The sequence below is a fragment of the Buceros rhinoceros genome, unplaced genomic scaffold, assembly GCF_000710305.1.
Source record: "Buceros rhinoceros silvestris isolate BGI_N320 unplaced genomic scaffold, ASM71030v1 scaffold5823, whole genome shotgun sequence".
Taxonomy (NCBI): domain Eukaryota; kingdom Metazoa; phylum Chordata; class Aves; order Bucerotiformes; family Bucerotidae; genus Buceros; species Buceros rhinoceros.
The window spans coordinates 16052-38236 of NW_010401694.1; the positions used below are offsets into that span (position 1 = coordinate 16052).

General features: G+C 43.6%; 1 protein-coding gene across 1 annotated transcript; it reads right to left on the reverse strand.

The window, feature by feature from the left end:
- Window positions 1-679: 679 nt before the first annotated feature.
- EDRF1 (erythroid differentiation regulatory factor 1) lies at window positions 680-21228 on the reverse strand. The gene is made up of 23 exons (XM_010132354.1): window positions 21169-21228; window positions 20129-20254; window positions 19512-19636; window positions 18936-19095; window positions 17388-17489; window positions 16975-17096; window positions 16197-16308; window positions 15319-15466; window positions 15136-15244; window positions 14709-14820; window positions 12479-12739; window positions 11093-11164; window positions 10824-10974; window positions 9150-9338; window positions 8231-8431; window positions 7650-7868; window positions 6505-6728; window positions 5377-5535; window positions 4947-5096; window positions 4349-4502; window positions 3950-4065; window positions 3255-3418; window positions 680-851 (listed from the first exon to the last, which is right to left on the reverse strand). Exons 1-23 carry the CDS (start codon window positions 21226-21228, stop codon window positions 680-682), a joined length of 3408 nt encoding a protein of 1135 aa, XP_010130656.1.
- Between the last annotated feature and the right edge of the window lie 957 nt (window positions 21229-22185).

Genomic DNA, 22185 nt, shown 5'->3' on the forward strand with positions numbered 1-22185 from the left:
AGAACTGACACAGATTCCCCATGGAAACAAGGCAGACCAAGGCATGAGCTTATATGTAATAAATAAGTTTTATTTAAAAATATGCTCTCTTTTATTCACAGTTTCAAGTCTGAAAAAGATAATACTATTATTGATCAATTCAAACAGAGCTAAACCCCTTCGCTGTCTGGGCTACACGAAGGCCCAGTGACGGCTAATCTTTGTCCAGCAGGAAAGGCACACAGTTCCGGGCGGGATACGAACTGGGATAACGGCGCAAGTCTGTGTGTCCACATATTCATCAGGAATCTCCTGGTACCGCTGCGGCTCACGGTACTGGTTAGAGCATTGCAGCGAAGCCTTGTTTGCAAAGTGTGTGTCATTAAATACCAAAGCAGAGCAACCGGGAGATACAGGGTTTAGAAAACACAGGTATCACTGCACACCCCGCTGCCTGCAGGAGAGAAAGCCTGAACTTCAACATAAAAAATCATTCCGTTTATGAAACTGGCGTTTCAAAGAAACCAGTAAGCGAACCATCACAGCACTCCTGCAGGGTAAAACACAATTCCTGCTCTTTCCCAGACGGACGATGTAGGTGCTATTATCTCCTTAAATAAATAGAAAGGCCACGCGGGGCAGGACAGCGCTGGCCCCCTGCGCAGCAAGGCACTGGTTCTGCTGGTGCGCAGCACGCCGCTCACTGAACGCCTCCACCACCGGCGGCGTCGCTGGGAGTGAGCTGCTCCAGCAGATGCAAGATCACCTCGGTGCGTTCCAGCAGTGTCATGCCTTTGTCAGCAGTTGCACGCAACAGCAGGGAGTAAACTTGCTTGTTTGTTTTAAGAACAACTTCCTCTTCATTAATGCCCCTAAAATGAAAACAAGTGATACAAACCGTTAAGCTGACCACGGTATCTTATTCTGAAAATGATCAGAGCGATTATTAAATCACACCATTGACAACCCCCCCCGTGAAACCACGGGGCTGGTGGTTTGGTCTGAGCCCCCGAGTTCCTGTTTCCCACCATTTCACAGTCCTCACTCAGAGCCGCTGCTTACGCTGCAGGAGGAATGAAGGAGTCCCAGTTTTCATTTGGCTCCAGTCTGAGCCAAACTATTAACTCGGAATAATTAACTCACAATCCCAAGTGACATTGCAAACCCTCCACACCCAGGTCTCCAAGCCAACACCTGGTACTTCTGTTGAAGTTAGCGTCTAGTCTGATCACACGGGATACAAACAGGCGCCTGAACACTCGGGACATGTGGTCTGTTTGCTTCCCCTTCTAAACGGCTACGGTGTCATCTTCCTGCTGGGGCTGAAGCCCGTGACCTGGCCTCATTCTCTCAGTTCCGCCCATCTAAGCGATTTCCCTACGATACGCGACTGTTCCACGCTCTACACAAGAGCTGCTGCGTGTTTGCCAGGCTGCCACCAGCTCTGTCTGACAACCGCCGTGAACCACTGATCACACACGTGCTGGGCTTCTGCGCTGTCCCCCCTCCTCTGTGCCACCCTGCTTTGCTACTTGTTAGTCTTGGGTGTGAAATGTGACCCAAACTAAAATAAAAATGCTGCTGTTGATATGATAAATAAATGAAGTGTGTGTGTGTGTATGCATGCAGCAGTCAGCTCGGTCTGAAATGCTTCAGGAATTGCCAAGAAATGAGAAGCAAATGGAATTCCTAACACTTGGCAGAAATCAGACAGGTTTACGTATTAACCACAACAGGGAGTCAGTAAAAAGGCCCTGAAATGCAGAAGCGTTCCCAGGGTAAGTTACCAGCACTCCCAGAACGAGGCATGACACTCCGGTACTGCTCTCCTCCCATTCCCATAGCCAGGTTCAGTCACACTTCTCCACTTTACCTGTGGAGGGTGGAACTCCAGAGTTTTACTGCTAGCCTGCGAGTTTCCCCATCAAACACTGATCTTACCAAGTCTTCCTGTTTTCTGCCAAAACGCATCTGAGACCCTGCAACAGCATTTGTGAGCTCCAACCGCCCCCCTTTGCACTCTGAAACGCAAGGCAGGCCTTATCGCTACCATGCGGAACGGAGGAAACATGCTAGAAGGGTGTTAGAAAGGTAAAAAAAGTAGTTTTAAACTTAGCCTCAATCCTTGTTGTTCAGAAAAGTATAACGTGTTGTAACAACTCTCCCCCTTCGCAGTATTCAAACTGGAACGTCTGAATCTTTAGTACAGAACGACCAGAGAAAGTGATGAGGAAATAAAGGAGGGGGGAAAAACCCGCACCACTTTCTCTTACTAGGAGACAACAGAACTAAACCCATTTCCTCCCTTCCTTGGGTCGCCTACTTGGTGACGCACAAATTCCACCTCGCCTCACGGGTTCAGGTTGCCACCTTGTGGAAGCTCTTAAAGAGCGTGAGCCCCGAGACCTGCGCAGAACCCACTGCGAAGGACACAGAGAGCGCGCTGCCGGGGCTCCTGGTTTTCTATTCCCCAGCCTCCCGCTGCCGGCAGAGCGGTTACGGGGCAGCACGAACCCACTGCAGTTTACGTTCAGCAGAACAGCACTTGCATCAGCAGCGCTTCAGTGCGAGAAACTGCTAACGCGAGTCCCAGCAGCGGGGGAACTCTCTGGACTATACGCTGGAACTAGCGGCACACTTCCGTAAATGAACGTTGTGTAACCGCAGCCACCGCCCTGTTGGTGCTGCTGCTGCCGCCATCCAACCCGTTCTCTGTTGAGGGAATCGAAGGTATTTTCTGGGTTGCAAGAGCACCACCATCCAAATCAGATAGCAGCAGCAGCATAAGGCATTACAGTGTGCACCTCATCCCAACACCGCTGCAACACAGAACAAAGTCACGTTTCTTGGGGATCCCAGCAGCAAGACAGGTTATTTCTATTTTCTATTATTTCTAAAATTATCTCTAATTATCTGTTGCTAGAAAATTTGCTAGCACCAGTGAGCACCCTCCCCACACCCCCTGCCCCGCTCTATTCACAGCACTGCTGTTGTGCCTACGTTGATTCTGAAGCGTTCTGCCTGCTCAGCTCTGCCCCCATCCTCAGGAGCTCAGCAGCACACAGCAGCTTCTCGCCCACCAGCTCCGAGAGCTCTGGCACAGACAAAGCCACAGGAAGTGCAAAATTCAGGCAACCAAGGTGTATCTCGGCTCCTCCACCACGCAGAAGAGTCACCTCCACAGAGGAATCAATCCCGCCTCTGGTGCTCGCTGAAGAGTACAGAGTTTGTAAGGATTCATGGGTGAGGACCACACCGACACACATTCAACTTACCCGATTTTTTTTTTGGTTGATGTTAACAATTTAATGGATTGGAGGAGGAGGAATGACATTCTGGATTCAAAAATACTGAGCAGTTTCAATACTTCCTCTTTGTTAAGGCCGGCAGAGGCATCACTGGGTGACGTATTGTCAGCACTGCTCGTGTCCTTCCTTACCTACGAGGAGAGCAAAGCATGAACCACTGCACTGCAGTTAAACCGCCGTTAAAAGGCACCTGGATTAAGTCAGACTCCACGCTTGGAGGTGAGCTTGCTCTGCACAGGAGTGGTACCAGCATCACAACTTCCACATTTTAGTATTTCAATATTAAATGTACTGCAAAGAGAGAGAGAGAATTCCCATTTAAGGATGTATGCACAGCAGAAGTGCTTCAGGATGGCTTCTACGGGATAACGAGAGCCCTTTAAGGGGTAATACGAAGTGTCAACGCCCCGTTTCTCAGACCATCAGCACACATCCATAGAGAAATGTGTTTTAAGCCACCTCCGGATGAACGGTTCGGTCCAATTTTCTTTTATCCACTTCAAGGCAGCAGTGAACCGCAGCAGGGTCAGACCTGCCCACCCTATTTAAGTGACCAGCTCTGCTGAGGAGTAACCAAGCACTATGTGAATTGCCCCATGACTGGATTTCCTTGTGCATGCAGGAGAAGGGAGCAGGTAATTAAACCCCTGATCTCCATTTACCTGCTCACTTTCTGCCACGAGCTCCCTCCTGATGAGCTGGAACGCACCCCTGGTTTTCGCCATTATATCTAGGGCCCCAAACAAAGTCTTTAACTTCCCAGCACTGCTGTTCTGACCTAAAAATAAATTAAAAAAATACTGAAGTTCAAATGAAGGACACAAATGGCTTACATTCCAGACCGCACTTTTTCTTCCGTCCAAAGACTTCAAGGGTTCTCACAGGAAGACCGTGTACTGTCCTCATCAACTGAAAACCGGTAAGATAAAAACATCTCTTCTCTCTTGAAGAGGGTTCTGTTCTGCAAAGCAGGTTACTCCTGCTCTCAGTTACCTAAACATGGGACTGCACAGGCAAGGGGAGTTTGGGAAGCTGCTGCGGGAAGACAGAGCTGGACTTACTGGCCATCTGGAACTCTGCAAATGCCACTCGTTCCAGCTGCACGCGAAGGAACTCGCAGGGCGCATCCTTCAGGAGCTGGAAGAGTCGCACTGCTTTGCTGTAATGAAGGTCGGCCAGCACGCGGTGTTGTTTCCTCAGGTGCTCGTCGCCAACCTGTGCTCGAGGGAGGACACAGGGTCAATCCCAGACAGTTCGTACATTCGTGAGGTAACCATCAGAAAAAACTGCCCAAACTGGTACATGAGGTGCCACAGCTGTTCTCCAGTTGTTCTCTGCCTGCTCAAGTGTCGCTAGAGTAGCTTGGACACAAAACCAAACCAAGGAAACTGTTTGTCATTGATGGCCTCTGCTACGGGAGCGTGGGACTACTCTGAGTAGACAGAACCCTAAAGCTCACCACACTCTGTAAAGGACGGACTGCTCGTAACATTCCATTCCACAGCGACTTGGAAATAAACCGCCTCCCGTTTCTTCAGTTATATCACTTAAATACATACATCCCCACTCCAGGTAGAAGGGCAAGTATCAACGTGTCTGACGCGTGTGGAGATGAAGTATGGAACCCCTACAGAAAACCAAAACCGTCTGCACAACTACCTGGTTCCTCAGGCAGCTGTGGTACATGGAAGCAAGCCTGTGGTGGATGGTTGCAGCCCGATACTGGCAGAGGGGCTGTCGTGGAGACACCGTATCCACATCACAGTACTTCAAGGACTTCATCATGGCTTCACTGACTTCCTTCTCTATCTACAACAGAAAACAGAGATGTAGTGTGATTACTTTGAAACTGGAACACACTACGTGCAGGCATAAGGGTTAAATCTCTATTTGCAGCACCTTTTCATTAAGTAAAACCTTAGAAGTGCAAGTGACAGAACATTTTACAGCTTTTTTTACTACTTCAGAGAAGTTCTGCAATCTAACGTTGGTTCACAAGTTCCTCCAACACCGATTTTCCTCACTGTTTACTCTTCCAGGAAGACAATAGCTTATTTTAGCAGATATTGTCCCAAATACACTTCCCTACCTGCTCCTGAGCCTTTCGGGACAGCGGAGCGTAATCCTGCTGCAGAGTTGCCATGGTGAAATAGGTGGTAGACAGCTCCCAGTTCACGGAATCCCAGACAGCTGGATGCACGTCTCTCTTGCCCAGCGATCTGAGTGCCTTCAGGTAGTAGTCAATAGCCTAAAACAGACACGTGCACCTTACTGCTGACGTTTACGGCAACCAGAAATTTATTTCCGTTTACTCATTCTCAAGGCAGCATTCCAAACTCATCTGTCTGAGCCTGCTTCAGTATTTTCCATACACCCATTCAGGTCCTAACTGTAATCCTGACCATGCACTTCCATCTCCCTTGCACCGGGTATTGCATCTGTCAAACACCAGGGTCTGAACGTCGCAGCCTTTCATACATCAGAGCAAAGGAATCAAACCTCACAGCAATACCGAGGTCTACCCAGTGAGGATGAGGGTAATATGAAAGCAGGAATCACAGGATCCCACACTGGTGGGGGTGGGAAGGGACCTCTGGAATCATCCAGTCCAACCCCCTGCTAGAGCAGGGTCATCAGAGCAGGGTGCCCAGGATGGCGTCCAGGTGGGTTTGGGATCTCTCCAGAGCAGGAGACTCCACAGCCTCTCTGGGCAGCCTGGGCCAGGGCTCTGCCACCCTCACAGTAAGAAATCTTCTCCCTGTGTTCAGGTGGAACTTCCTGGGTTCCCGTTGGTGCCCACTGTCCCTTGTGCTGTCACTGAGCATCACTAGGAAGAGTCTGGCCCCATCCCCCTGACACCTGTCCTGTATCTATTGATCCCATTGATGAGGTCCCCTCTCAGGCTGCTCTCCTCCAGCTGAACAGCCCCAGGGCTCTCAGCCTTTCCTGGGCACAGAGATGCTCCAGCCCCATCATCATCTTCATAGCCTCCACTGGACTCTCTCCAGTAGTTCCTTGTTGCCCTTGAACTGGGGAGCCCCGAACTGCACACAGGACTCCAGATGTGGCCTCACTAGGGCAGAGTAGAGGCTGAGGAGAACCTCCCTCAAGGAGACATATTGCAAGTTACTACATGGAGACTTACAGACATTTACAAATACTCTATGGTAAAATGCATATTAGGGTATGGGCCACTCTGAAAACGGTGTGACATTACCTTGTTATAATACAGGGCCTCTTCTGGGGAAAACTCTCTTTTGAAGTCCCCTTCAGCTGCACAGTGCGCTTGAGCACAAATGCGCATCAGCCTTCCTGTGTTGCACAGCAGAAGGGCAGCATTGGTCGCATCGTCAATTGACTCAAAATTCTGAATTCCTTCTTCAAAGCAGGAGAAGCTTTTCTTCCAGAGCTGCTGCTCTGTCATTGATATGGTTTTGCTCACTAGGATTAAGACACGAGACTTACCACTCATCCAAATTCTTCAAAGATACTGAACAAATTAACAGGAAATCAACAGGACAGAACATTTTTTCATGGTATTGCAGTTGCTTCTATAAACTTAGAGTATGAAACAAGTAAAAACTGTCTTTTACTGTGACAAGCGATTTGTCACAGACAAGTGACATTCAGTATTTGAGCTTTGACTTCAGCTAAATAGCAGTTCTGCAAAAACATGGAGATGATGAAAAATTACAAAATTGAAAGTCTAACCCCAAATCCTTCAAAAGTTCATTGGACACAGGTCACAGAAAACAGCCAGTATTTAGGAGAGTGGAGCTGTTTACAATGAACCATCAGTGTCTAATTCATTCTAGTTCATCTAACTCTTATTGTAGGCAAGACATTACTGGGCTCGTTTTCAAAAAAACAAAGCCCCACCAAACACCTTACCCCACAAAGCAGCTGGGGAACCACCAAAAATAAACCAGAAGCAAAGAACTTACTTAGCAAAAAATTCATAGGCTGACTTTACTGAAACTATTCTGGTGTTTAAATTAAGCTGGGCTAAACCAAACACATCAAGATGTGACATGCCCTCCCTTCAGAGCTGGTTCGAAGTTTCCATCGTGGTTTTTGAGGGAGGGTGTTCTACAGACTGTACAGGAATTTCTCCAAAGCTATAGATCCCATTATTCCATTTAGGCTCAGCAAAATACAGTGCACAAGCCACTTCATCATACTCTATTGCAGAAAAATATTTCCAATGGCCATGAAAGTTATATAACATCAGTTACAGAAACATATTTGCTACGAAGTCCTTTAAACTTCTCTCTATAATCAGAAATACTCAAGATTTCTTGCACTATTTGTGAATGCGAATGTCGTAGCTCCTCGAAACGGAAGTGGAAAAAGAATACTTGCCCACTCTCTCCGTCTGCACTGCAGCAGCCTGGTTCATGTAAAACACTCCAATCTCATTCCTGATGTTACCCATCCTCTTCAGGACCTGTACGTGCTGCTCTGGATTTTGGTTTTTTAAATTACTGAAGAGAAGAATTTCATAAGCTGCTTCATAACATTTACAGCTGACGGAGAGCTGGCACTCCAAGTCTGTGGACAAGTCCGTAGCCCAGGCAAACACTAGAAAAACAAAACGCAAAGCCTGTGTGTCAAACAGGATTCCCAAACAAACTTACACCTGAGATGGTCTAGAGAAAAATGCCCCAGAAGATGACCCAGAGTAAGACCCAGGTAAGTAAAATTTACCCCTTACTGAAACAATTACTGTCCTTAGGTTATTTTACAGCTTCAGTCATGTCCTACAATATCTTGACAGCCTCCTTACACATGACAGGCACGATAAACTCTCTCTGAAGAAAACAGAGCTGAGGCATAATAAAGCTTCCTCCTCAAACATTACTAGTGCAAGAGGAGGCACAAAGGACTTGCTTACACCTGTCACGTCACTGAATTACGGTGGTTAGCTTGCACCGGTGTCATACCTTGGCACCTGGATTCTCTGTGGAGACTGTGTAGTATTTCCTGATCTTCTTTCGTCTGGTAATTATATTCTTCAAGATACGCTGCTCTGTTGTTTGCGTTCTGAGCAAGCATTAGCTGGATATCTCCACAAAGGGTTAAACACTGGCACAGAAATACCAACACCTCCGGGAGCATGCTGGCGCAGAGACAACAGTAGGTGTCTGACAGAAGAAACACCCCACGGAGGAGGGAAGGGAAAAGAAAAGAATTAGGTGTCGAAAGGTCTGATACAGACTGCAGGAGAATTGGGTTTCACGTTACCTGTCACATCGACCCTGCGTGCAGACACCACCTGTTCTACGAACTAACCTACTGTAAAGTCATAGCTGCTTTATGCAGCTGTACCTTACAAAGAGTAACCCTGTTGTCCGAGACAAGCAGTGAAGCTGGTAATTACAAGTGCTAATCTCAGACTTGACTGAAGGAAAACTGACTTTTTACAGATTAACTCAAATGAGATACAGCCTGAAAAACTAATGCCCAAAAGGCAGAGTTTAAACTTGATTCTCAGCTCTTTACAAGTCTGAAAGCTGACGAATGCGAGGGGAGGAGAGGGGGAAGTCTAATCATTCAGCAGCAACATCATTTAGACCACAGAATATTATCTTGATCTTGGCCAACCAACTTCAAGTGCTCTGAAGCTCCAAACCTGCACTTCAAATTTTCCCATCTGTCAAAACAGGAGCACCTTGCTACCAGAGACAGGAGTTATTCTTAGGACAGATTTCCCTCCTGAGTAATGAGCTAGACGCTTAGTTTAACTAAATGCACAGCTGTCAACTTGTCCCTGCAAGCCACTAGGATAAATCACGCACCACAGAAGTATCTGATACCTATACAAGCAATGACACAGATGACAAATACATGCTAGCAACTTACCGTGGCACTGCAACGCCAGCTTGATGTATCGTAACGCTCTCCCGTATTTCTGTAGAATCATGGCAGCATCCGATAGGACGTAGTAAGCCTTTGATGACTTCAGAATGAGCTGGAGTTTCATTTTGTATTGCCATGATCCAGGAATCATTCCTGACTGACTGGAGTGCTTACCCTTCTGAAACGAGCCCACTGCAACACAAAAAGAACCTCATCAGTAAATCCCATCTCCGAAACACACGTCGGAGGTTGGACACAACTTCACCTGCGCACAGACGGAACGTGAACGGCCTTATTACAGCTCTGCACAGGTAGAGCTACGCCAACTCCTCTGCCACTGCGTTTTTCATCTGCAAAACGGACCCAACACTAGGCACTCTTCCACGTACTCCACCTGACAGCAGGATGCTCGAACACAGTGAGCACAGTGACAACGCACCCAACCTCTCACACTTTAAACAGCTTTGGAAACGCAGATGCAACGGCCCAGACTATTCCGTTAAGTAGCAGTAGACAAGAACAAGAAAACCACAGGCATAGATTGTCATGTTCTCCACCGAACATACACATGCAGCAGAGAAACAACATAATTTGCATCACAGAAAAGAAACCAACCCACATACCGGAGAAGCAAAGTTTCTTCCTTATCTTTGAACTATTTTTCTCTAGGTCAAAGTAAATCTTATGCCCTCCACAAGCAGCACCGTTGCTTCTTCAGGGAAGAACTCCAGCACAGCTCCAGAAAGCAACTAAAATATTTTTTCTCTAATTTGTGCAGTATTTATCTCCCCCACATTCCTCAAGAAACACTTGTTTCTAAACAGACAAAGTTAACATGCAGACATTCTGCCTGCCAGCTGGAGAGCAGCTGCAACGCGTCATCAGTTCCAACTCGTGTGGGGAGAAGACTAGAGCCTGGCTCAGGAGAGCTGAAATAAGCACCCTTGTTCTTGCTGGGCTGGCCTAGGTAAAATTTCTCAGGAGATTTTGCTAAAAATTAGTCTCACAGCCCATATGAAGTCAATACCACTGGCTCAGGTTGCTCAGAGAGGTGGGAGAAGCCCCATCCCTGAAACCATTTCAGGTCAGGTTGGACCTTGGGGCTCTGGGCAACTTGCTCCAGTTGCAGGTGTCCCTGCTCCCTGCAGGGGATTGGACTGGGTGAGCTTGAGAGCTCCCTTCTAACCCAAACCAGTCTGTGATTCTATAATTAACAGTAATGCGCAGAATTTATGAGTACTTAAGCAAACAAAAAACAAAACATCTTTTATTTGCTGCTTCCTTCCACAACTGTAGAGGTACAAGAAAGCAAACAAAATCCTAGTTCACGTTTCATATGCAATTCAGCAGCAAACATAACGTAGGAGAAAAACCTGCCAGAAGTAGGAAGTTCTTCCAGAAAACTTCCAAAGTCACAAAAAAAAAAGAAAACTGTTTTAAAAACAACCCACACAACCTACAGCGCTCCACATACCAAACCCCAAAATGCTGAGCCCTTACGGAAGTCATCTGCAAGCCACAACTAAGGAGGGTCCAGTAAAATTATGTGTTTACTAATAAAAGATGTTTTGATACCAAAATATCCCAAATGAGCAATTCTTTTGACAATCAAAATGAAGTAGCAGCAGTTTGCACTGGCAACTGGAAAGGTCTTACTTGCACAACAAGACAACTTACTTTTGTCTAAAAACAAGGCCATCTGTTTTTCCAGGCACTCAGGTCCACCACTGCTGGATTCATCTTCGTATTTCAATGGGATTGGCGTGTTGGGGTCAGCTGCGGGAAGGTCACCCTCTTTTTTAACACTGCTGTCTACCGACTTCAAACCCTGCAAGAAGAAGAAGAAATAATTTCAATCACCTTGAAAGGAGTACTTAGCAAACAGAGAATCGCTCAAGAATTGGGCTCTAGGTGAACCATCATTAGAGAGCTGATGGTAAACTTACCTCCAGGACGTAGTTGAGCACGAGCCGGCAGCGCTCCTCAGTGCCGTGGCAGACAGGAAACGCACAGCTAGGCTTCATCGAGGGGGCAGCAGGGAAGGGTTAAGAAGAGAATAAACATTCAACACATGAATTGCCAAAATTACTGGCTAGAAGACGCAAATGAGACAGCAATAAGAAAACCTATTAACGGAACATCAGAACTCTACACGATAAAGCACCACAGTATTCCTTTCCTTATCTCAGTGAGCAATTCATACACCAGGTCACCTACACTTGGTCTCTCCTGGTACTCCCAAAGACAAAGCAAAGAGGAGAAGGGATGAGATGATGCTACCCCATAATGTTTATTACAAAAGCATCCACAGTCTGCAATGCAGACCCAGGAAGATAAGCACATTCAATACCACAGAGAAATAATTTCCTCAGTCTATACATCAGTTGCACTTTGAACACTCTGGAGCATCTCAATGCCTTGGGTTTGGTTGGTTTTGTTCCGGGTTTTTTTGTCGGGGCGGGGGGGAGGTTATTTGGTTTTCTTCTGGAATAGAGTAGAAGGGTGAGAAGAAAGGGGAAATTGGACTTGTCAGTGCGGGGTGAATAGCTGGACTCCGTGATCTTAATGGTCTTTTCCAACCCAAACAATTCTGCAATTTGGGTTCTCTGAAATGGGGCTTCCGCACCTGTACAAGGTGCTGTATTTTCAGCTGATGGACCTTAGAAATTAAGTCAACAATAAGTTACAAATATTTTTAGGAAATCTTGTTTGTTACTACTCAGCACAGACATTAGAAAAATGGTTTAGCTTTTGACCAATGAGAGTCATTTCTTAATCACACTCCTATACAGGTAGTTTGTATTCCTACACTAAACATCAGACAAGAAGTAAAACAGTATGAAATGTTTCTTCCGTGAAGGTTTCTCAGGTTTTCATATTTGTTTCTATAATAACACACAGAATGCAGCACTGTCACACTTCTGCTGATTCGCTGATAAAGCACACGTATGTCAAGGAGGATTCAGGAATACTGTGGCTGTGCACTCACCTGTCCCCTTAGACACAACATACGAGCACACAGTGAAGCTTCATCTCTCTTAAAATTTACTATAATCAAAATTTCAAGGAAAAAGAATTGCTGTATTCTGACTAGTTACCTTGGAAAAATAAATCATGAAGGACAAGTGCAGGAAGGCAGGGGAAAAAAACAAAAAAAATTCTACATTAAACCTGCTATGTGCAAAATCCAAAGACTTAAGAATTTATAAACAGCTCACAAGAAGTTATCCTGAAGAGAAACTAACAGGTGACTGAATTTCTGTAACAAACCTTGCTGCATGAACTGAATCTTTCAGGAAACCCCTTAAAAAAAAATTCCCAACTCCACTTACACGTATTCGATGAACAGACTTGTATTTCTCGGGTACCGACAACTCTCCCACAGATTTGATTATAGCCACTGCTTTATTGTCGTCTGGTGGATCAGAACTGTTACTGTAAGAACCATTTTCATCACTGTCTGGCATTTCTTCCTCTTCCTCGCTATAACTTTCATCAGAATTTCCATTTATAGGGAAGTCCGTACTGTCATCTTTCTTAGGTTCATCCAACTGAAAAAGCTCTGATAACATGTAGTTCGCTGAAGCAATAATCTTGTTACATAAAAGGAAAACAATAGAGAATTATTTTCAAGTTAAATCTTTCTTTTGAGAGACAAGATCAATACTCCTTATTCTAGGGCAAATTTTAAAGAGCACACGCAGTACGTATTTGATAACCTGTAAACACAGCCTGTGCACACACAGATGTTTGGGCGCTGGGTTTCTAACACTACTTAAGAAACAAATTGCTGCAGACAGTCTTTTGTCAACTATCTGTATACGTTCACACACTTCTTCTGTATTTTTGGAGGGATTTCTGCAGAGGTATTAAACCCCCAAAGCTCAGGAAATTAGTTATTCTATACCAGGCTGTTTTCTGAACCACAGTACAACCGCTGAGTATGAGTTCCATTCACTAGCTCCACTAAAGCACTCTCGCCTGCCCTACTAAAAAGTCACTTGTGGAGTTCAAAATCCCGTATGGAAAAGAGAAAGAGTCAGGCCTGACTGAGTTTAGAAGAGACTAAAAACCAGCTGTAAAGTATGAGTATCACCTGTCCTAAAAGATTATAGATCACAAGAGGCAAATGAGGGAAAGATCTTATGCAAGCCAAACTACAAATTTTCAAGAGCTTCTAGTGGGATTTTGAGAGCTTTCCACCAGTTTAGAAGGAACCTACAAAGTGCTTGTTAATTCAGTTAATATATGCTATGTCACCTCTTGTAATCCACTTTAAATACAATTCAGATTTTTCACATCACATTTTTGCAATCAATTTTCAGTTGAAAACAGTTTAAACCTAGACCATGCACTCATAAATTAAGTTATCCTTTAGATTACATTTCAGTTTCAATACAAATACATCTTTATGAAGGAGCCTGTACACAGTTAAAATGTTAAGTGCCCATGTCATTGTACCACAGGCTGCATAAAGCAGCTTCCAAGCCACCTGCAATATCCCAGTTTACCTTTTCCGTTAAACACACTGATACTCCCTTATACCACCCTGACCCTGCAGATCTCTCAGTTTAAGAGAGGAGATTGTGAACAGTCAGTCAAAACCCCAGTGTGAAAGCAGTGCGCTCCGTTACCTCCTGCAACTGAAAAGCAAGCCAGCACATCCAGCAGCAGGCATGCTTAAACACCTTTATTAACGCCTCTTTATTAACCTTTAGTAACTACTTGTCTTCCAGAGCAACCGCATTCCTGTTTCTCTTAGATTGCAATATCCCAGTTTACCATTAAACACACTGATACTCCCTTATACCACCCTGACCCTGCAGATCTCTCAGTTTAAGAGAGGAGATTGTGAACAGTCAGTCAAAACCCCAGTGTGAAAGCAGTGCGCTCCGTTACCTCCTGCAACTGAAAAGCAAGCCAGCACATCCAGCAGCAGGCATGCTTAAACACCTTTATTAACGCCTCTTTATTAACCTTTAGTAACTACTTGTCTTCCAGAGCAACCGCATTCCTGTTTCTCTTAGAAAAGAGCCAAACTCCAGTATCTGGAATAAAGGGGGTCAAGGCAGATCCATCTCCTTTTCATTACTTTTCTTACTACTTCTGAAAGCACAGAGCATCTCAAGGTGCCGATGGCTGATAAAACAGTCTAATGAAGAGATCAGGTTTGAGGTTCTTTTTCTGCCTCTCCCAAAGAGCTGAGGTTGGAAGGGACCCCTGGAGACTGTGTACCCCTACCCCCTTGCTCAAAGCAGGCTGCTCAGGACCACAGCCAGTCGAGCTTTGAGTATCTCAAAGGATGGAGACTCTATAACCTCTCTCGTTGAGCTGTTGCAGCCTTCAGCCACCTTCAGAGTAAAACTATTTTCTCATATAGTATGTTTTACCCCAAGATCTGCTTCAGTGTCTGTACATCATCCAAACACAGAAGGGCTCTTTGGGAACAAAAGCAACAGAGCAGAGGTAATGGCAAGTCCCTTTTCAGAGCAGGAGAAGACTCGTGCAGCACTGAGGGTCAGTGAAGGCTACTAACGAAACAAGAACACACATAATTCTTACTTGAGGATGTCTGCCATTGTCCAACAACTTAAGACAATTAAGGAGCAATGTTCTGATAGTGCCGTAGTGTTTCTTGTTCTGGTTCTTCTTCAGCATCATATTGCAAGCAACTCTAAAAGAGAGGTGAACAAAAAAGTCAGTCCCTGGATAGTTTCTTTATGCTAGGGGGAAAAAAAAAAAGCTTCAAGTAAATGAGGATGTCCCAAACCTTATGGTAGGTCTACCTGAGTTACTAGGCAAGAGCGTAGTTTACACGGAGAAACAGTGAAAAGGAGAAAGTGTGTTCTGATTTAGCAGGACTGAGGCTTACTAAGCTTACATGTAGAAGATTTTCATTTCATGCATCTTCATTTCACCATCATTTTTGATCTGTACTCTTAATACGACAGCACCAAGAACGATTCCATCAGAAATTATAAAAACTCACTTGTATAGAAGAATCGCCACTGGCATTGTAAAAGGGTTCTGGTATTTGTCTTCCGTCTCTTCACAAAGGGTGGTCAGGTCATAGAGCTTTACTATGTCACTCCCACTTGCTGGAAGGTAAGACCTTTCATTAATCGACGTGACACTGAGACCAATTTGAAAAGATTTATGTGAATCTCCTTACCTTTAAATAACCAGTAAGTATGTCCTTCTTTGGTGCAATTGGATTTCAGAAAAGATAAGATATTTTGAGCAATATCTTTTATCACTTTGGTAGAAAAATTTGAGTTTTCCAGATTGGGAATATCTTCGGTCTTGATCATTTCATATTTCTGCAAGGAATATACATACATAAAAACTCAAGATTAGGAGTGTTTTCTACTACCCACTCCCTCTAGATCTATAGATAGTGTCTCTAACAACTGCGAACAGAAACAAAGGCTACTATTATGATACAGCGTCGTGATAAATTGAGCTAATTTCTATGGTTTACTTTAAAAGCAAGCATGTCTTGATTCCACAACGCAATAAAAGCATTGAAGAGGATTCACTTCTGTGACAAACATGGTAAATGAAGAACAAAAGGTAAAAAAAAAAGTGGTGAAGGTGCAACATTTAACTATTACTTCAATGGCACCAGGTCAGCCTAGTAAGCAGCTGTATGTTACCAGCTCAAGAGAAACTCAGCTGGTACATGTGGGCTATTGTAAAGTAGTAAAAACAAACAGAAGTTGATGAAGCAGGTATTTGGCGTGGCGAGTGAACATGCAGGTGTCAAGATGCAAGAAACTGATGGATTTCTGCTGCTGCTACATTTTTTACTTCTGCCTTCAGCCACACATCAGGGGAAGAAGGAATCTTGGGTGCATGGAAGGGAGGAAAAGAATGACACTGTTTTCAGGCGACTGTTGCAAGCTTTATACGTGCTTCTCCTTCTGCAATAAAGGATTTTTGTCATCTTTTGTCAGAACAGTGAGAGTAGAAAGAGATCTGTAACAACTGCAGCAATTTCAGGAACTGAGTAACAGCTTAACTAGGCATAACATGAAGAGCCAGACTTACCTGGACAATTCCATTAACATGAAAGCACATCACAAGCTCTGGTACGTTGCATATCAAATTGTCCAGCCAATAGTCGATCCCTGTTAGCACATTGATTGGCTTGTTGTTATCCCTAAAACCAAATATTTCTACTGTTATTTAAGTCTTATTTACTCTTCAGAAAATATTAGCGATGTTTACTAATGGGATTTGGATTTAAGTCACCTGAGAGCAGACGGATACTAAAACAGGAACAGAAATACCGGTAATGGAGTGATCAACATGACATATTAGGGAACAAGAAGACAGTCAGACCTTGGAACTACTCTAGTCACAGCTTTTAAGTACTGATGCCCAACTAGCACTACTGAAACTCAGAAATCCAGGAGGAAAAACATGACCGTCCTTGTTTATAAAAATAGCAACAGAATGACACTGAGGACTGGATGTACAGGAGTGTTTTAACAGTCAGCACTCACACTGAAGTGAGGAAAAGTTGCAAACTGCCAGTTCGCACTTTCAAATAAAGGCTTAGTTACAGAGCTAGAAAAATCAGCAGAGCATCTCAAGTCCCGGCACAGCAGCACTGCACTGGGACTGTGTCTGCTCTCCTGCACTTTGCAATGCCATCATCAGTTAAGTCTAAAGCTTGAATTTTATTCTTTAACGCACTTAAGAAAATTAAGAGTCAACCAAACAAAGTGCAGATGGCTGAACAGGAAGCAAAGCAACAAGTTAGTCAAGGTTGGCATATATATAAAATGTATTCTACACATCTCTCTCTGACTTCAAAACTCACCTGAGACGCAAGCTCACAGCAGGGTATCTCCCACCTCCAAATATAGGCATATTTGATCCTACTAACATGTGGATATCTTCAAAGGTCCATAAGATATTACGAACAAAGTCATTTTTCAGTCCCTTCATTAAGAGAAAAAATTGGTGTATAAATCACCCGCATAAAACTTGTTCTCAACAATATTCTGTGGAATTATGAGAAAGCAAGAAGCAAAAGCAGCAAATAAAAGACAGCACATAGTGAACTACGCTACGCATCCACGTTAACTTAAAAGACTGAGGTCACAGATGCCACAAAAGCTACTTCTACAGGGGACCGAGTTTTTCTCTTGGTTCCAATTTAGACCAAATTTTTAAATGTTTGTTTAAATTGTGGGGGGCAGTGTTTGAGCTCGAATTTTACATATAGCATACCTGACTGTTTTCCCCGTCATTGAACAAAGTAGTCAGGTTTTGTTCTTTGGGGGCTGAGGCCACATGCCCCACTATATATGAGGGTTCAAGAGGCACATTTCCCTGTGAAAAGCACAAGGATAAGGAGTGATTCTGCTGCTGAGACAAAGTTAGACCATTAAAGATCCGAACAACAAAAGCACGTAAGGGAAAAACCTTTACCTCTAACATCTTTAAATAAATATGTATTAAACTACAAAAACCCTCTAGTCAGTGACTAAAGTGCTTCTTTTCTGCAGCTAGTACCAAAATTTTGTACTTTATATTCACAGAGGCTTCAGAAAGGTTACTGACTACCCCTGGGTCAGCGTCAGATTATCAGTCTCCAGAAGTAAAAGCTCTGTCCTGATGTCTTTTTGATAAATTAAAGACAACACTGTACAAACACACACCACCTTTTGACAAGCAGTTTGCTGTATTAGGCAATAGCTCCTCAGGAAGGTGGAAGAGAGAAGACATCCTTTTTCTAAAAGCTTTCAAGCACTGAAGTATTTCTCCACTTCAGAATTCACCACACCACAACACATTCAGTTGCAATTTTATGGATAATGTTGGTTAGAGACTTCCTAATTTTGCTGACCAGGTCATTTGGCATGCCAGCTGGTAACACTGTCTCAGCATAACTACAGCATCATCGTTATGTTAATGTGGACTGAACACAACAGATCTTCCAACTTCTCCAAAAAACTGATCAATTCCTGTATTATATTACTCAAACCACACAGGAATTAGTAGTTTTCATAAATAAGCCCGGCCCCAGATCGAAACCCTGGACTGGGGTCTAATACTAATCAGTTAGTTGCACAATTACTAAAACATCTCCCCCTTCCATTTGTGCCATCTCACAGCAAGAATTTATAAATGTTGCTTAACTGTTTTGCAAACGTTTTCATAGATTTTCACTTTCCTCTTCGCCACATAAATTCAGGACCACAACAGATTCATTTAACAGCAGATTTAAAAAGAAAGGCCAAAATCTTCAGCTCTCTGAATGTCAGATTTTTCTACTTTTAGGTGAAGTCATTGATGACAGCTCCTAGCAGCCAGATGTTTAGTTTCTCAAAACAGCAAGAATTTATAAACGTTGCTTAACTGTTTTGCAAACGTTTTCATAGATTTTCACTTTCCTCTTCGCCACATAAATTCAGGACCACAACAGATTCATTTAACAGCAGATTTAAAAAGAAAGGCCAAAATCTTCAGCTCTCTGAATGTCAGATTTTTCTACTTTTAGGTGAAGTCATTGATGACAGCTCCTAGCAGCCAGATGTTTAGTTTCTCAAAACTGCACAGATTAACATGGACTGAGTATTACAGAGAAAGAAAAAACATTTTCTGAAACCTGGAGCTCTGAAACACCGCCATAAGCTAAACTGCACACACCACCAAGTCCTTCGAACGCCTTAGTTCATTTCTCTCAACAAATACGGCAGCAGCACCTCGGAACACCTTTCAGCATATACTTTTCCCCAAAATTAAGGTGCCTTTTAAAACATTATATACACTAACCTGGTTAGAGGCACCTGGCTCTTCAGATAATGAGGAAGGCATTTCAAAAGGAGCTGGCCAGGAGGCCCTTCCTGCTTCATCGCTCTCACCTGAAACAGGACCCTCCTGGTGCTGTTTTGAAGTGGAAGGAACAGGCTGAGCAGCTCCATCACCATTAATGCTGATAAAGCAACATTTAAAAGGTCAGTTGGCAACATGGGAACAGATCCACTTTAGAACTGGTACATTTGATGGGTTGCTCTTAAAGGATGACTTCGCTAATACGTTAAAAGATGTGTGTAGTGATAAGTTGCTCAAACTCTTCCAAAATTACAGTGAGCGTCACAATCTAACTTGTGTTCTTCCCTCGAACCCAGATATACGAAGTTAATTATTAAGTCATGCCGTTTACTTTAGTCATTAATACTTCTACTTTTGAATACTTCAATTTCTGTTAAAACATTTACATGTTATTTCCTGATCTCATCCCTCGATTTGTATCAGGATAAATCAGTAAGTAAGACAGATCATAATGGAATTTTAACATTTACTTCAAGACAAGAAACCAGGCAAAAGTAAGTGCAGACATGAGGTTACCTGTAATACAAAAATTTAGACAGTATAGCCTTCTGGTACCAGTGTTCTTTACTCTTTTTCTTTCGTTGCCACTTCTGATCAATCAGCCTTTGGTAAAACTCCTTCAGCCACGTCCAGTCCCCTGTCTAGGCAGTATCAGATATACTAAATTAACATCAAGAAGCAAAGTAAACCAAGTGCTTTATTAATTTGTGAATACTCATCCACAACCACAAAAGAAACCCAGAAACTACCTTCATAAAGTCTTGAACTGGTCATTTATCGAAAACGTATCTTACGGAAAAGTGATGCTCTTAACTGAGAAGCTGAATTCCTCAGAAAGTGAGATACACGGTAAGATGTTACACAGTAACAAATACTTACTATTACTAGAATTAATAAAATAGCATAGTAATACTGAAGTAATTGCAGGAAAGAGGGACGTGGAATTTTAACCCTACAATACCATAAATATAGGACAGCAGATGCAGTTCGTGGGTAAACCGACTGCAGCAGAATTTGTACCCGCATACGATTCTCAGGGACTTCCCTGCGAGCACAACTCTCTTGCTGGCTGCACTACCCTTGAAGTAATGCGTTCTGACAGTGACATGCTTATAAAAACCCAAAGGGTTAACCTGAGATGATCTCATGAAGAGTTCCTGGATATCCAGCTCATCCAACAGGAGCGTCCGCCCAATGCGATGTACCGCCATGCTCACGTGGGACTTGCTGTAAGGTATCTTCAGAAGCTTTTTAATATTCTTGCAGGAGAAAAGAGAACAGAGGTCATATCCAATACAATTATACTGCACTGTAAGACAATTCCTAGGAAACCAGGAGCAAAGAATGTACTACTAACACTGGAGAGGCACGGGCAGGCAAACAAAACTTTGCAGTGCCAGTGATTTTAAGAAGCCCATTCCAGAAGCAGCTTCATTTGTTGGAAGTCAGAGAACATGAACAACAGCGATAAGGAGACCAAGCAGTCAGTGCAAACCACATACATGGTTTTAAGGTGATCTCTTTCTGGGTCATCACAACCAGGTATCATTAAAAGTGACAAAAATTGCAAGTGGATAGTCTGGATTTTCAAAGCTTTATCTTCACCACAAGAATACCAACATTTGTCAGGTATCTGGAGGAATCTGGACAGAGATCTAAGGCTGAATAAAAGTCTGTCAAACAGCAACACTGAGACAGGAAATGAGTAGGTCCATTTCCCCTGAATAGCCTCACCTGAATTCTACAGAAACTCCCAGCACCAAAAAATGCCGGCAAAAATCAGAGGAAAGATGAAGGCTGGAGGGGGACTATCTCTTCTGGATAAGAAGAGACAAAAAACTATCTTGAGAGCAATAATTTACATCAAATTAACCAATTTGAAACCCACAAGACAACTACATCGCAAGACTGATGTGCTGCATTCGCTAAATCACATATTCTAGCTGAAGACTCGTTGAGAAATCCACAGGAAATACAATTTCAACCCTACATCTCTTAGTGAACACAACTCCCTTAAATGACAGGGAAAAAGTTGGGTGATGTGTTTGTGTTTCACCAGGGATCTTTACTTCTCCTCAAAGGACAGAAGATGACAGAAGCTACAACAGTACCTTCAAATAAGGTTTAGACAACCTAAGGGTTTGAATGATAGAACTTCAAGAATTACACATACCTCTGAATCAGACACAACATCTACATCATTTCCAACGGAGTCAATGAAGTCGTACGCCATCCCAAAGCTGTTCAGAAAATGGTGTAAGTTGAGACAAATGCAGGGTGACATTAGAGACCTGGGGTTTTTAAAGTTTATTACATGTTTGAAAGTTCAGATAAACATTATCAGCTGTAATGAAAACCAGAGTGAATTAAAAATATCATTTTTACATTCTACAAGTTTTTCAAAGATTCCTTTGAAAGTGTTTAGATGCAATTCCACGAGTTCTAAAAGGCAGTGCAAGTTTTGTTGAAATCAAGAAAATCAGAACGATTTCAAATGTTTAAAAAGATGGTTATGGGAAATTAGGGAAATTGAGGGACATTTCATTTTTTTTAACACTGAAACCAAGAACAGTTTTTCAAGGAGTTTCTCTTTAAGGCATTAAGCACATTAAATAGTTTCATTTTAACAGCTGTCATTTCATTTTACCTCTCATTGATGTTTTCTAAAACTGGCCTACATGTAGTAAAAGATACAGCCTTGACCTTCATCCACCCACATTAAGGCCTTTCTAAATCACAAGGCATTTCATAGAATCGTCTTGTTGGAAGAGATCTTTAAGATCACGAAGTCCAACCGTTCACCCTGCACTGCCAGGGTCCCTAAACCATGTCCCTCAGTGCCACATCCATACATCCGTTAAAGCCCTCCACAGACAGGGACTCCACCACCAACCTGGGCAGCCTGTTCCAAGGCTTCACAACCCTCCCTGTAAAGGAATTCTTCCTGATATCCAACCTAAACTCTCCTGGTGCAAGTTAAGGCCATTTCCTCACGTCCTGTCACTTGTTACGTGGGAGAAGAGACCTGTCCCTGCCTTGCTACAACCTCCTTTCAGGTAGTTGTAGAGAATGAGGAAGTCTCCCCCGAGCCTCCTTTTCTCCAGGCTGAACATCCCCAGGTCCCTCAGCTGCTCCTCATAAGACTTGTTCTCTACTTAATGAAGTGAGGGGCTCAAAACTGGACACAGTG